The sequence below is a fragment of the Stegostoma tigrinum genome, chromosome 20 (genome assembly GCF_030684315.1).
Source record: "Stegostoma tigrinum isolate sSteTig4 chromosome 20, sSteTig4.hap1, whole genome shotgun sequence".
Classification (NCBI taxonomy): Eukaryota; Metazoa; Chordata; class Chondrichthyes; order Orectolobiformes; family Stegostomatidae; genus Stegostoma; species Stegostoma tigrinum.
The window spans coordinates 4,348,327-4,364,881 of NC_081373.1; the positions used below are offsets into that span (position 1 = coordinate 4,348,327).

At 42.8% G+C, this 16,555-nt stretch overlaps 1 protein-coding gene across 2 annotated transcripts in view; it reads right to left on the reverse strand.

Annotated features, from left to right (window-relative positions):
- The window catches only part of LOC125462076 (VPS10 domain-containing receptor SorCS1-like), a 1,248,383-nt gene that overhangs the window by 226,399 nt on the left and 1,005,429 nt on the right, over nucleotides 1–16,555 (reverse strand). For both annotated transcript variants that reach the window (XM_059652946.1, XM_048551586.2), the window contains exons 11-13: nucleotides 9,556–9,658; nucleotides 7,761–7,849; nucleotides 5,672–5,763 (exon numbers count right to left, since the gene is read on the reverse strand). In XM_059652946.1, coding sequence (XP_059508929.1) covers nucleotides 5,672–5,763; nucleotides 7,761–7,849; nucleotides 9,556–9,658 — 284 coding nt within the window. The remainder of the gene's footprint in view (nucleotides 1–5,671; nucleotides 5,764–7,760; nucleotides 7,850–9,555; nucleotides 9,659–16,555) is intronic.

Consider the following 16,555-nt stretch of genomic DNA (forward strand, 5'->3'; position numbering starts at 1 on the left):
AAAAGCTGACGTTTCGGGCCTAGACCCTTCATCAGAGAGGGGGATGGGGAGAGGGAACTGGAATAAATAGGGAGAGAGGGGGAGGCGGACCGAAGATGGAGAGTAAAGAAGATAGGTGGAGAGAGTATAGGTGGGGAGGTAGGGAGGGGATAGGTCAGTCCAGGGAAGACGGACAGGTCAAGGAGGTGGGATGAGGTTAGTAGGTAGATGGGGGTGCGGCTTTGGGTGGGAGGAAGGGATGGGTGAGAGGAAGAACCGGTTAGGGAGGCAGAGACAGGTTGGACTGGTTTTGGGATGCAGTGGGTGGGGGGGAAGAGCTGGGCTGGTTGTGTGGTGCAGTGGGGGGAGGGGACGAACTGGGCTGGTTTAGGGACGCAGTTGGGGAATGGGAGATTTTGAAACTGGTGAAGTCCACATTGATACCATTAGGCTGCAGGGTTCCCAGGCGGAATATGAGTTGCTGTTCCTGCAACCTTTGGGTGGCATCATTGTGGCAGTGCAGGAGGCCCATGATGGACATGTCATCTAAAGAATGGGAGGGGGAGTGGAAATGGTTTGCGACTGGGAGGTGCAGTTGTTTGTTGCGAACTGAGCGGAGGTGTTCTGCAAAGCGGTCTCCAAGCCTCCGCTTGGTTTCCCCAATGTAGAGGAAGCCACACCGGGTACAGGAATCTTGGAATTCTCCAGCATCTGCAGTTCCCATTATCTCCATTATTTATATATCTGCTCAAACATGGGAACAGGAATAAGACGTTCAGCTCCCTCACCATGGACTGAAGCCTATCCTGCCACTTAATGAGTTACAAGTCATTCAAATCCAAACATCTAGTATTGTTCCATATTGTTTTATTGTCTCATAGGACATAGGCATTACTGGCTTGCCAGCATTGTCCCTAGTTGCCTCTTAAGAAGGTGGTGTAGAGCTGCCTTCTTGAAACACTGCAACCCACACAATGTAGGTTGACCCACAATGCCCTTAGGGAGGGAATTCCAAGATTTTGACACAGAAACATCAAAGGAATGATTATATGTTTCCAAATCAGGATGTTGGGTGAGTGGCCTGGGGTGGAACTTGCATATTGCCACATGTCTTCTTCCATTGTCCTTCCACATAGAATTGATTGTGAGATTTCAAGGTGTTGCTTAAGGATCTTCAGTGAATTTCTGCTGTGCATCTTGTAGATAGTACACACTGCTGCTACTGAGTGTCAGTGGTGGAGGGATTGGATGTTTGTGAATGTAGCATCAATCAAGCAGGCTGCTTTGACTTGGATGGTGTCGAGTTTCTTGAGTGTTGTTGGAGGCAGGTGGGGAGTATTCTAACACACTCCTGACTTGTACCTTGTAGATAGGGAGTCAGGAGGCAAGTTACCCACTGTAGTGTCTTTTATTCGCCTTGTTGAGCAAAGATCCATTGATGTCTGATTTAAAATTATTAACTGGTCCAGCATCTACTGTTCTGTTATAAGAGAGAGTTCCATTTTTCTAGCACCCACCTTAGGGCTCGAAGATATGGCTGAGAATGGTTGGATCTGATTTCGAGGTTTGCCCTAGACAACCTGTAAGTCTCCCTATCTCCATCCTCAATGGGAATCTCTCTATCCTATCAATCCCTCCAAATCTGAAACAAAATTCTTCAACAACCACTCTTCGATTTTATTTTCCAGGAACTGCAAATCTAATTTAGGTAATCTTTCCTCATAATCTACTTCTCAAAACCAGAGTAACATTTCTGCTCTGCAAAACATTCCATGTGTCTGCACAGATAAGTCTAAGAAATACAGACTGTGAACCAGTTAAAACAAACTGGGGAGGACTGACCAAAGGAGAAATGAAGAGATGACCTTTTAGGAGATTTTTAAAGGAGGGCAGAGAGAGACAGAGAGTTAGAGAGATCCTGGCCTGGATATTTCGATGGCCAGACTATCCTTAGTCCAGTTTCGATGGAAGTTGCACATTCAAAACCCCACAGAGTGCCCATCATAATAAACTCTAAAGGAATTGCTTGGGGGATTTTAGATTCCAATGGACAATTCCCCCATGCCTGAAACCCTCTGTAAGTATCAACTTAAATTGGAGAATTCACAGAGTTCTGGTGAAGTTAAAGAAATAGTTACTGAGGAAAAGTTAGATTAATAAAGATTACTAACTCCTGGGTAATTATTGCACTGATCCCATATTTATATCACTCACCCCCGATACCCACCTCTCCCAAAGCACCTACACTCTAAACACTAATCTGGCACCACCCTCCCTCCCCTGGATTTAACAGCTCCACCCTGCTCTGCTTTGGACCTGCTACCTTCTGTCCTCCAGGTTCTCCTCTCCCATTCTTGGCAGTCTGCAATTCTGGATCTTTCCATTTCAGAATACTGACGCTGTGAAAAGGGATATGATCTGTTTTCCCCTGACAACTCTGCATTCTGAGGGAGTAGTCAGTATGGATATCCCACTCCATATTGCTGAAGGAGCACTGATCAGAATCTCCTGTTAGAAATGCGGAGCTCCATCCTTTGATTAAAAATGGAGCAGGGTGGCCATGAGGAAGACCTTTACTGCTCAGAAAGTCAACCCCAAGGGTTTTATGACGACCATCCGATAATATTTACCAAGATGGCAAAAAACTGCTCCTCCTCCACGGTGAAAATGACATGACATAATTGGGCCAAAGTTGAAACACCGAAGGGGAATTAAGTTTGGAGGGTGAAGAACATGGAGATGGAGGAGAGTGCACAGATAGATAGAGTGGCCTGTAGCTATAAAGCAACTGAAGCAAGATGAAGAATTTACATAGAAGGTACTCCAGACCAAGGAACTAATAGACATCAGCAGATGGGACTTTATGTGGATACAGGGCACTGAGTGAAATTTTACGTAAGTTGGACTCTCTGGAAAGTGAAGATTGGGCTGACAAGAGGCAATGAGGGACGTTGGAGGTGGCAAAGGGGCTGATGAGAATTTCAGCAGGAGTCAAAAATATTACAGAGGCACAAGTAGGCAATCCAGCTGATGGTGAGAATTGAAGTCAGATGCTTAGTTCAGGGTCACACAAATCAAAGTTACAAGCAGTCCAATTCAGCCTTGGGCGAGTGCAGAGTCAGGGATAGGACTGGGGAAAAATGGAAGGCATTTGCGGATTTGACTAAAATCATCTCATTTCCACCCTCGCTCAGTTAATGTTGGATTCCCTTTGACCATCCTGCCACCAAAGTAAGTAAAACTGATTATTTGGCCATCATAATGTTGCTGTTTGTGGAATCACACTGTGCACAACATTTCTCGGTGTTTTCTACAGATCCATAGCAAATATGCTTCAACAAGCAACTTGACTGGACGCCAAGTGGTTCGGGTTTCTTGGAGGACATGATAGACTGCATCTAAATTCTCTTTATTTTTCTTTCCTTTTACAATGCTACCGGAGCCACGAGCCTCTGATTGCTTGGATTTTTAAAACATTGTCCTCGTATGGCATGTGAACAATTAGGAAATAGAAAATAAATGCTGCCTTTGCCAGCAATGCCCAGACCCCTTCAATGAATGAAAAAGATTAAGAGTTTTCTAGTTGTGCTGAAAAATCAAACCAAACTCAAAACTCTGTTTCTCCCTCCATGGATGTTGCCAGACCTGCTGAGTTTCTCCAGTAATCTCTTTCCCTTTTTCCACAAATTATTAAGTACGTTGGAGATTATGGAACTTGAATCCATCCCTCACTCAGGGCCCAGGGTAACATGAAGGGTAAAGCATTTTCAGATTATTTGGAGAGAGACTATCTCCACGGTACATGCCTCAATATTTAGTTTTCAACAATGAAGGCATATTTCAATCCTTTCAAAAGTACATCATCACCCTGTGTTTCTAAACATATACCACCATGTTATTATAGAGATCGGTTAGCCCAGCTAGCTGGATGGCTGGCTGGTGATGCCAATAGCATGGGTTCAATCCCCACACCAGCTGAAGTTACCATGAAGGACTTTCCCTTTGCCTGAGCTGTAATGAGACAGCAGCCCTTTGGTCCAGTGGAAATAGGCAACTTCATCTTTCATAAGTGGAAATCTAAATTGTGCTTAAAATGGACTAAATTGTGCTTAAAATTCGCCAACTTTAGGTACATTTAAGTCGTCATTGGATAAGCATATGGACGTACATGGAATAGTGTAGGTTAGATGGGCTTCAGATCGGTATGACAGGTCGGCACAACATCGAGGGCCGAAGGGCCTGTACTGCGCTGTAATGTTCCATGTTCTATGTTCTATGGAGAAGGGTAATGCTGTGGTCATACTACTGTCCAAACAAATTACCATTGAAAGAAGGGAAAAGGTTTATTTTCCAAATAGACAATTTCTGCTTCTGAAGAAGGGTCACTAGACCTAAAATCTCTCCACAGATGCTGTCCTATCTGCTGAGGTTTTCCGGCAATTTCTATTTTTGTTTCTGATTTCCAGCATCGGCAGTTCTTTCAGTTCTTAGACAATTTCTGGTGTTTTTTTACTTTATGTGTGATCTTATATGACAGAGCCTTCCTGTTGTGTAGTGCATACTGAACACAAAAGCAAGTAAAAATGAAGGTATTCTTGATTGTTCACAAATCATTGATGACCATTAGGATGAAAAATTATCGAGGTATATGCAGGGATGTAGAATTGAAGTTAAAGTCAGATTAGCCATGATCGTTTGGTTAGGAGAGCAGGCTCAAAGGGCCAAGTGGCCTTCTCTTGTTCATTGAATTGGAAGCAATGCAACCAGTTACAATAGGTCGGGTTTTGGAATGTTGCAAAGGGATATCATTAGTTTTGGGAATATTTGGAAAAGGAAAGCTGGGCTTTGGATAAAATGAGGGAGAAGTCCAAGATCTGGGAGAACGGGGCTCTAGAAAGTGTGGCAGAAATGACAGGGATAGGAGAGTGTGTCAATATCTGCAACAATCCAGCTGTGTGTGAGAACTAGAAGGGAGCTCAGAATGGGAGAATCTGGTTAAAGGGGATTAAATTCTCCAAGACTTTGCTGGCTCCTGGTAAGATTTTAAGCCAATCCAAAGTTCCTGCCTGCCATCTATCTCACAGCAAAAAGAATTCCACCCCATCAAGTTATATACATATATAATTCACCAGATGTGGGCATCACTAACTCTGCCAGCATTTATCTCTAATTAACCAGAGGCCGGTTAAGACTCAATCACTTTGGTGTGGGTCTGGAGACTTATGTAGGCAAGGCAAGATAAGGTTGGCAGTTAAATTCCCTAAAGGACATTAGCGAACCAGGTGAGTGTTTCAGTGGCAATGGTTTCAGGGTCATCAATAGAATCCTGATTCCACATATTATGCAATTCAAATTTCTCCATTCATCTTGGTGGGATTTGAAACCAGAACATGGGTTATCTGAATTGACAGTCTAGCAGCAATACCACTAGGCCATTGCCTCCCAATAAAGGAGGTGAAGACATCTCTGGTGTTCGAATTTTGATGTTGTTTTCAAAATTTTAGGCCAGAATGGTCCTTGAATTCCTCAGGGCTCAGTTTATATCTGACATGTGCCCATCATTGCAGAAGTATACGTGTTTCCTGTCTTTTAACAGGTAACAGGTAATGCCCTGAAGGAGAATATCCTCCTCATTACTGCAATTTTAGCAGCTTTACCCATGACCAGGGTAATAAGCAAAGGGACCAATTACCATAGATGTTGGATTGGCTGTGGTGTGTGTTTAATGGCTACAAGTGCACCTCCCTGGTCCAGGAACAAGACGCTGTGCTCCTCATCAAAAACCTGCAATTGAGAGGAAACATAGAGCAATCAGCATCATCCTTAACAAAGTTATACCACATAGCTATTATCACTGGTTCATAGTGAAAGAAAAGGCATCTCAACAACTACTGCTGAAATCGCAATCATTTTATCTGAGTTACATCTTCCTTTTGGTATTTACCCCTTCAATATGGTCAACTGAGAACTCTTGTAATAAGCTTCAGATAAAATGATTGATAAGAAACTAGTTTTCTGTTGATAGAGGGAGGCATACTCTCTGACTCCACATAAAAATGAGCCACTTCTTGTTTTAAATCAAAATTAGAGTTTGTTAAACATAAAGCACAAACAGACCATCCACTGAAGTCTTCCACATACAATTTCCAAATCCATCTCTCAGTCCATGATGTATTTGATTCACCACACATAGCCCAAACTGAAGCTTGTATCTCGATTTGTTTTCTCAAATGGAACATAAGATTACCCATATTGCTCAGCTAGATTGCAACTGCCCTATTAGCTCACTTAACAGTCCCGGCAAACTCCGCCTTTATTAGCACTGTAGTAATAGCTGGGGCTGCACTGTGTTTCATGGGCTGTATTTGTTATACCGAGACACTGAAATGTCAAATAAACATTGATATCCATCTATGTGTGTCTGTTAGGCAGTGATGTATTTCACCGGGTTCCTGACTTCGCAGAAACTGATGGGCCGCTTGACAACTGTAGTTAATAAACAAGAGTACGTTCCTAATTTATGTCAGCTAAGACTCTCAAAGACGCCTGCCTTCTTCCTGATACAGAATGATAATGTGTTAGAGCACAGTAACAGGTCATTTGTCCTACAGTATACGTTAGTCCATCTGCAGACAGATGAGGTATTCCGAAACATTGATGATTTTGATGGGGAACACTCTTCCTGCTTCTGAACGTGAAAAAATAATTACAGTCTCCAAAATTCACCTAATAACTCATTTCTTAAGAAAAATCTTCAATCCAGCAGAGAAAAAAAATGCTCATTGAAAGGAATGTCAACAACTGGATGAATACTTGCTGAAACATGGCTTTGATGGATCTGCAGTTACTTCCAATTAGACTATTGTTCATCATGTTGAAATGTCTCAAAGCATTTAATGCTATTAATTCACCTGAAATGAAAGGGCTGTTTTTACGTGGATACAATAAATAGACAAAAACATTGACAGAGACAAACCAATTTAATGCTGACCAGCAGAGAAAATACATCAGACTTCAATTGCTTAAAACTGGCCTTCTCCCAACTTCATGGGTTGAGGTGGTTAATGGTCAAATGCAGCCAGCCATAAAAAATAAATGGTAGCTAATGTTCCAGAGATTTCAGAAGTCACAGATTTCAGAGATGCATCTTCTGATTCAGCGGTTGCGGTTTCAAGGCTTACTTAGAAATTGAGTGGTTAAAGCTGACTGACTGGACTGAAGGAGCTTGGATTGCCAAATGTGCTTGCTTCTGGATGAAACAATAAACTATATCTATCATTTACATGATATAAAAGATCTTATGACACCATACAGTGAAGATTATGACTGATATTTACGGTCCTGGGCCAAATGGGCTCTTACGCCACTAGAGATAACACAGTGTGGAGCTGGATAAACACAGCAGGCCAGGCAGCATCAGACCAGCATGAAAGCTGGTGTTTTGGGTTGGGACCCTTCTTCAAAAATGCTGCCTGTCCTGCTGTGTTCCTCCAGCTCCACACTGTGTTATCTCTGACTCCAGCATCAGCAGTTTTTACTATCTCTTACACCACCAGACCACCTTAATGCATACGTAGTATAATTAATTTTGGTTTGGTCAGTTTGTTGTGGAGATAGTGAGGTCGCAGCTGAGATCAATGATCCCGACATAAAGCAGAAAAGGATAATCGACATTTTCAGTCTGTGCTCTACAGTTTGCTGATGCCTTTGTTTGCTGAGTGAGTCAGGTTCTATTAATGGATAGAAACTGCTCTTCCACAATGTCTCCACATTGCTGTTACCTGTCTCCAGGTGTTTCCTGCATCTGATGAGATGAACATGCCTCCAGTGTGACTTTCCTCATCCGTTATGAGTTCAGAGCCGATGTTGCCTGAAATCCAAGCAAAGCCACCAAATATCAACCACATTTACCAATAACAACCCAAGGTTACAATGCGGCGAGCTTCAAAGACCAGAAAATACAGGCACAAAAGAAGGGAAGAAATACTTGTATTTATAAAGCATCTTTCATCTTGCACAGGATCTCCCAAGGTGTCCATTCCTCTCTCCACTGCAGTCATATATCTGTTGTGTTTTTGTTGTGACTGTTATAAACTTCACTACAGTTGCAAAACTAGCTCTGATAATAGGAGACTGATGTGAATTGCTAATTCTATTTCTCTCTCCACCGATGCTGCCAGACCTTTTGAACATTTGCCCCAAATTTCTGTTTTAATTCTCTTTTGAAGGTGGTTAGGTTGAAAGTTTAAAATGAAATATGGGGCGCCTTCGCCAACAAAGAAGTCCTGAACAAGGAACTTCTCAATTTAATAAAATCCAAAAGCACTGTGGTAAGTCAGGAACAAAAGCAACGTTGATGGAAAAGCTCAGCAGGTCTAGTAGCGTCTGTGAAGTAAAAATGAGAGTTAACATTTCATTTCTCAGAGCTTGTTAACATGCCCTTTTCATATTTTTAAAAATGACCTTCTCAGCTATTAAGAGATGCCCTTTCTGTCACACAAAGCCAAAGTCCACACAAGTTTTCCAAGGGTAGGTGGCCAGCTGACCATTAAAATGATGACTAGATCTAATGTTTGCATTTGGGGCTTCTTGTAAAAAGTGTTGGAGAGGTATTTTATCTAAATTTCCGGTGCAATAGTCTACCAGAATCTGTGAAACAAAAGGTTATTGCAAAGCAGAATATTTGCATAGTGCTGCATTGAGCATGTTCCAGCCCAATTAAGGTGTGGAGCAAAATGAAAACACACCTCATTATTGATAGAGCAAAGGAGTGGAAACTTCTTTGTTGGTAGTTTGCCTTGAGCAGTGTGGAATATGTCACTTGCCTCTCAGTAAATTTTCTCAGCTCATATTTCAATTGGGGAAAATAAAGTGTGCAGAGCAAGCAACTTTCAAAAAACATCAGCTAGCATCTCAGGGATTGCAGGAATGATAACCAGGAATATTGCAACATGTTTAGTTGAGCCTTCAATGAAAGCAGACTGCTTGAGCATTCTAATGCAACACTGATATGTTCTGAAATTATACAAGGTCAAGTAAGTTTTATTTCTGGCCTCAGCTAAATTGATAGTTTCCAACGAGGATTCAGGAGGGACCTAAGCACCTGGAGGCTAGGGAAGTGAAAAAAGAACAGCTGGTATTCTTGGTCCTGAGTGCAATCTAGTGAATTCTGCTTATCAAATTCACTATAGTTATTGCAATGGGTGAAAGGAGTCTCAAAATCCATTAAATCTGTCATTTCTCTCTGTCCATTTGATGGATTACTCATCAAGTGAGGTACAATGGCTGCCAAACCCTCAAAGAATTGTTCCCAGCTAGCATCGCTATGGAAAGGAGGAGGAAACAATTTTGTTTGAGCAGAAAAGTCATTGCCCTTGTCATAGTCTATATTGCGCTGGGAATGCAGGTACTTCCGTGAGGTATAAAGGTGTTGTGTTTTCCAACGCTAATTTCATTTGTTATGCTTCATGTCCTATCAGCCAGAGGGGAGTATGCAACTGCACCTTAAAAAGCATGCAATGAAACACTCTGAAAAGACTGGAGAAAATTGTATCGACCTTCAAATAGATTCAGTACCTGAGGCCACAATGATACCAGGTGCAGAGTCCTTACTGCCTATATTTCCCGATGTATAGGGATTCTGTGCCACATTCAAGTGTAGATTCAAAGAGCAATATGGCTGCAACCAGAAAGGACAAATTTATTCAACCAAACTTCAGTCACATCAGGCACAATCATTTATAATTGCATTTTAAAATATCTGGAAGCTTTTAAGATATGAGCATCCCAAATTTTCAGCATTTCTAAAAGGGGGACACGTTATCCAGGCTAGAGTGATCCATGGGATTTGGTTGACATTAAGTGGGATGGAATTTGTACCTCTCAATCCTCCGTAATATATGCTGTTTGCACTACACATTAAAAATTAGTATGACCAAATTGTAAAGATTATGCGTTTAATGGTGCACTTTATTCCTTCACAATTTGGCTTCCGCATAGTACGAAGCGGAGCAGAGTCTCGTCATGGCTCTATATTGTTCATGCTTTGAACATTCACTTCAGATGAATTTTTCAAAGAGGATCCAAGCCTCTTAGACATAGAATGAGGTTAATGTATCATCAATAGAAAACGAAATGGTACAACTGGTGTCACAGATAGACAGAATGCTTGTAATTGTTCCATGTAAATGAGAAAAAAAAAGGATTCTTTTTACAACTTGAATGTTGCAGTGACAAAGTTCTGTCACCTTTTAGCAGAAATTCACTTTGGAGGAAAGGCAGAGCAAATCCAATGGGATATTGTTTTGTTGACAATCTCCTTGCACTGAATTAGGAAGAAAGTATCCCTCTGTGATGTCAATGAAAGATAATACTGCCTGAAATAGGTTCATAAAAAAACATAGACTTTACACTTCAGCAGTCATTATTTGAAGGAAAGACAGAACTCGTCTCCTTACAAGGTCTTACTTATCCTGAACATGCTGAACAGCCTTTGCATTACTCCGAAAAGCAGTCAGTTGTTATAGCAACCATTGTTTTCTTTGTGTATAGCGTTGCTATGAACTCTGATGTTCAAACTGGATTCAATGCTTTCTGTTTTTTTTTTATCCACCTAACACTATATCCATGGCCCAAAGACCAAATGACTCATTTTTTGGCAATTGATACAGTTCACCAGTAACTCACAAGATTCTTTCTCGGCGCGGCCATTTTCTTGATGGCAGCCAATCATTTCTCTCTAAGAGGGAAAGAACCTAAGGGCTTTCACAGGCCGACTCCATTTTTACATTTGTGTTTCTTGGAAAAAAATTGTAAATAAATAGTTAGAAACAAATAATATATATGCCTAAATGGGCCTAATTTGGTTGAGTGAAGGTGCCTATTTGAAGAAGGAGGCTATTCAGCCCATCAAATCTGCTCCACCATTCAATGATATCATGGCTGATCTGATGCTTTCCTAATTTTTCTCCTTAACCCTTGATTGACTTGTTGACTAAAAATCTCTCAGAATGTACTTAACATTATAGAGTCAGCAGCACTCTGTGGTAGACAATTCCGCAGATTCACTAACCGCAGAAAGTAGCAATTCGATCTAGTCTTGGTGTCTCCTTTAAAGTGAAGGAACCTCTCAACATCTACTCTGTCAAACCTTGTGAAATAGAGGGAGGTGATGGCCTAGTGGTATAATCACTGAACTGTTAATCCACTGACCCAGATCATGCCCTAGGGTCCTGTGTTCAAATCCTGCGATGGTAGAATTTGAATTCAATGAAATCAAGAGTCTAATGATGACCACAAATTCATTTCTCAATTGTTGAGGAGAAAAACTATCTAGTTCAGAAATGTCTTTTAGGGAAGGAAACTGGACATGACTCCAGACCCACAGCAATGTGGTTGACTCATAAGTGCCTTCTGGATAAGTTGTGATGGGCAATAAATGCAGCCTAGCCAGCAATGCCCTCATCCCATGAACAAAAACAAACCAGAGGAATCTTGTATGTTTCAATAACGCTCATTCTTCTAAATTCTGATGAGTAAAGGTCCACTGCACCCAACCTCTACTCTTAAGAAAGTTCATCTATTCCTAGAATCAGCTTAGCGAACCTTCACTGGACTGCCTCCAATGCCACTATATCTTTCTTTTGATAAGGCCCAAAATTTCTCACAGTATAGGGGAGGTAATGACCTAATGGTATTATCACTGGATTGTTAACCCAGAGGCCCAGGTATTGTTCCAGGGACCTGGGCTTGAATACTGCCACGGCAGATGGTGGAATTTGATTTCAATAAAAATCTGGAATTAAAGGCCACTTGAGGTAACGGTCTGGGTGCTCCACTTTCCTCTTTCACTTCTAAAATGTGCATTCTGGGTGGATTGGCTATGGGAAATGCAGCGATAGCGTAGGGGTGGATTTGGGCGGGATGCTCTTCAGAGGGTCGGTGTGGACTTGATGGGCCAAAGGATCTGCTTCCACATTGTATGATTTTATGGAAGTGGCATGGTGGTGCAGTGTTTATCACCACAGGTTCACAGCGCCAGAGATCTGAGTTTGATTCCAGCTTTGAGAAATTTTCTGGAGTTTGCATGTTATCCCTGCGTCTGAATGGGCTTCTTCTTGGTGCACCAACTTTCACTCACTGTCCAAAGATGTATAGGTTAGCTGGATTGCCCATGCTAAATAGCCCCATCATTTACTGGTTACGTGGGTTAGCTATGGTAAAATAAAGGGGTGGCACAGTGGTTCAGTAGTTAACACTGCTGCCTCACGGATCCAGGGGCCCAAGTTTGATTCCACCCTCAGGCAACTGTCTGTGTGGAGTTCGCATGTTCTCCCCATGTCTCTGTGGGTTTTCCCTGCGTGCTCCGGTTTCCTCCCATAGTGCAAAGATGTGCATGGTAGATGGATTAGCCATGCTATATAACCCATTGTGTCCAGGGATGTGCAGGCAAGTGGTTAGCCATGAGCAATGCAGGATTATAGAGATTCGGTCAGGGTGTGTCTGGGTGGGATGTACTGTGGAGTGTCGATGTACACTTAATAGGGCCAAATGGCCTGCTTCCACGGGATTCCATCATATTCCAGTTGTCATCTAGTTAGTGCCTTCTGTAGTATTAGCAAGACATCCCAGTTTTAAATTCCATTCCCTTGGACATAAAAGCAAATATTCCATTACCTTCGTTTTACATACAGAAGTTGCACGATAACCTCACCAATGCGTAAATTCACAATTCCCAATATCATGTTCTCTCTGCCTGGCGTTCCCCACTCACTTAACCTGTCCATGTCCCTCTTCAGATTATTTGTGTCATTCTCACCGCCTGCATTCCCACCCGTCTTTGTATCATTCTAACAGCTTGAATTCCCACACGTTTTTGTGTCATTCTCACAGCTTGCATTCCCATCTGTCTTTGTGTCATTCTCACAGATTGCATTCCCACCCGTTTTTGTGTCATTCTCACAGCTTGCATTCCAATCTGTCTTTGGGTCATTCTCACAGCTTGCATTCCCACCTGTCTTTGTGTCATTCTCACAGCTTGCATTCCCACCCATCTTGTGGTCATTCTAACAGCTTGCCTTCCCATCTGTCTTTGTGTCATTCTCACAGCTTGCATTCCCATCTGTCTTTGTGTCATTGTCACAGCTTGCATTCCCACCTGTCTTTGTGTCATTCTCACAGCTTGCATTCCTACCCGAATTGTGTCATTCTCACAGCTTGCATTCCCATCTGTCTTTGTGTCTTTCTCACAGCTTGCATTCCCACATGTCTTTGTGTCATTCTCACAGCATGCATTCCCACCCGTCTTTGTATCATTCTCACAGCTTGCATTCCCACATGTCTTTGTGTCATTCTCACAGCTTGCATTCCTACCCGTCTTTGTATCATTCTCACAACTTGCATTCCCACCTGTCTTGTGTCATTCTCACAGCTTGCATTCCCACCCGTCTTTGAGTCATTCTCACAGCTTGCATTCCCACCCGTCTTTGTGTCATTTTCACAGCTTGCATTCCTACCCGTCTTTGTGTCATTCTCACAGCTTGCATTCCCACCCGTCTTTGTGTCATTCTCACAGCTTGAATTTCAACCCGTCTTTGTACCATTCACACAGCTTGCATTACCACCCATCTTTGTGTCATTCTAACAGCTTGCATTCCCAAACGTCTTTGTGTCATTCTCACAGCTTACGTTCCTATCTGTCTTTGTGTCATTCTCACAGCTTGCATTCCCATCTGTCTTTGTGTCATTCTCACAGCTTGCGTTGCCACCCGTCTTTGTGTCATTCTCACAGCTTGCATTCCCACCAGTCTTTGTGTCATTCTCACAGCTTGCATTCCCATCTGTCTTTGTGTCATTCTCACAGCTTGCGTTGCCACCCGTCTGTGTGTCATTCTCACAAGATGCATTCCCACCCGTCTTTGTGTCATTCTCACAGCTTGCATTCCTACCTGTCTTTGTGTCATTCTCACAGCTTGCATTCCCATCTGTCTTTGTGTCATTCTCACAGCTTGCATTCTGACCTGTCATTGTGTCATTCTCACAGCTTGCATTCCCACCCGTCTTTATGTCAGTCTCACAGCTTGCATTCCCATCTGTCTTTGTGTCATTCTCACAGCTTGCATTCCCACCTGTCTTTGTGTCATTCTTACAACTTGCATTCCCACCCGTCTTTGTATCATTCTCACAGCTTGCTTTCCCACCTGTCTTTGTGTCATTCTCACAGCTTGCATTCCGACCTGTCTTTGTGTCATTCTCACATCTTGCATTCCCACCCGTCTTTGTGTCATTCTCACAGCTTGCAATCCCACCCGTTTTGTGTAATTCTCACAGCTTGCATTCCCACCTGTCTTTGTATCATTCTCACAGCTTGCATTACCACCTGTCTTTGTGTCATTCTCACAGCTTGCATTCCTGCCCGTCTTAGTGTCATTTCCACAGCTTGCATTCACACCTGTCTTGGTGTCATTCTCACAATTTCCATTCCCATCTGTGTTTGTGTCATTCTCACCGCTTGCATTCCCATATGTCTTTGTATCATTCTCACAGCTTGCATTCCCACCTATCTTTGTATCATTCTCAGAGGTTGCATTCCGACCCGTCTTTGTGTCATTCTCACAGCTTGCATTCCTACCCATCTTTCTGTCATTCTCACAGCTTGCATTCCTCTCCGTCTTTGTGTCATTCTAACAGCGTGCAATCCCACCTGTCTTTGTGTCATTCTCACAGCTTGCATTCCCATCTGTCTTTGTGTCATTCTCACAGCGTGCATTCCTACCCGTCTTTGTATCATTCACAGAGCTTGCATTCCCATCTGTATTTGTGTCATTCTCACAGCTTGCATTCCTACCCATCTTTGTATCATTCTCACAGCTTGCATTCCTACCCGTCTTTGTATCATTCTCACAGCTTGCATTCCCTTCTGTCTTTGTGTCATTCTCACAGCTTGCATTTCGACCCATCTTCGTGTCATTCTCACAGCTTGGATTCCCACCCGTCTTTGTGTCATTCTCACAGCTTGCATTCCCATCTGTCTTTGTGTCATTCTCACAGCTTGCATTCCTGTCTGTCTTTGTATCATTCTCACAGCTTGCATTCCAAACTGTCTTTGTATCATTCTCATAGCTTGCATTCCGACCTGTCTTTGTGTCATTCTCACAGCTTGCATTCCCATCTGTCTTTGTGTCATTCTCACAGCTTGCATTCCTACCCGTCTTTGTGTCATTCTCACAGCTTGCATTCCCATCTGACTTTGTGTCATTCTCACAGCTTGCATTCCCACGTGTCTTTGTGTCATTCTCACAGCTTGCATTCCCATCTGTCTTTGTGTCATTCTCACAGCTTGCATTCCTGCCCATTTTTGTATCGTTCTCACAGCTTGCATTCCCATCTGTCTTTGAGTCATTCTCACAGCTTGCATTCCCACCCGTCTTTGTGCCATTCTCACAGCTTGCATTCCCACCTGTCTTTGTATCATTCTCACAGCTTGCATTCCCACCTGTCTTTGTGTCATTCTCACAGCTTGCATTCCTACCCGTCTTTGTGTCATTCTCACAGCTTGCATTCCTACCCGTCTTTATGTCATTCTCACAGCTTGCATTCCTACCCGTCTTTGTGTCATTCTCACAGCTTGCATTCCCATCTGTCTTTGTGTCATTCTCACAGCTTGCATTCCGACCCATCTTCGTGTCATTCTCAGAGCCTGCACTCCCATCTGTCTTTGCGTCATTCTCACAGCTTGGATTCCCATCTGTCTTTGTGTCATTCTCACAACTTGCATTCCCACCCATCTTTGTGTCATTCTCACAGATTGCATTCCCACCGGTCTTTGTATCATTCTCACAGCTTGCAATCCCACCCGTTTTTGTGTCACTCTCACAGCTTGCATTCCCATCTGTATTTTTGTCATTCTCGCAGCTTGCATTCCTACCCATCGTTGTATCATTCTCACAGCTTGCATTCCCATCTGTCTTTGTGTCATTCTCGCAGCTTGCATTCCTACCCATCTTTGTAACATTCTCACAGCTTGCATTCCCTTCTGTCTTTGTGTCCTTCTCACAGCTTGCATTCCTACCCGTCTTTGTGTGATTCTCAGAGCTTGCATTCCTACCCGTCTTTGTGTCATTCTCACAGCTTGCATTCCTATCCGTCTTTATGTCATTCTCACAGCTTGCATTCCTACCCGCCTTTGTGTCATTCTCACAGCTTGCATTCCCATCTGTCTTTGTGTCGTTCTCACAGCTTGCATTCCTACCCGTCTTTGTGTCATTCTCACAACTTGCATTCCCATCTGTCTTTGTGTCATTCTCACAGCTTGCATTCCCATGTGTCTTTGTGTCATTCTCACAGCTTGCATTCCAATCTGTCTTTGTGTCATTCTCACAGCTTGCATTCCCTCTCATCTTTGTATCATTTTCACAGCTTGCATTCCCATCTGTCTTTGTGTCATTCTCACAGCTTGCATTCCCACGTGTCTTTGTGTCATTCTCACAGCTTGCATTCCCATCTGTCTTTGTGTCATTCTCACAGCTTGCATTCTTGCCCATCTTTGTATCATTCTCACAGCATGCATTCCCATCTG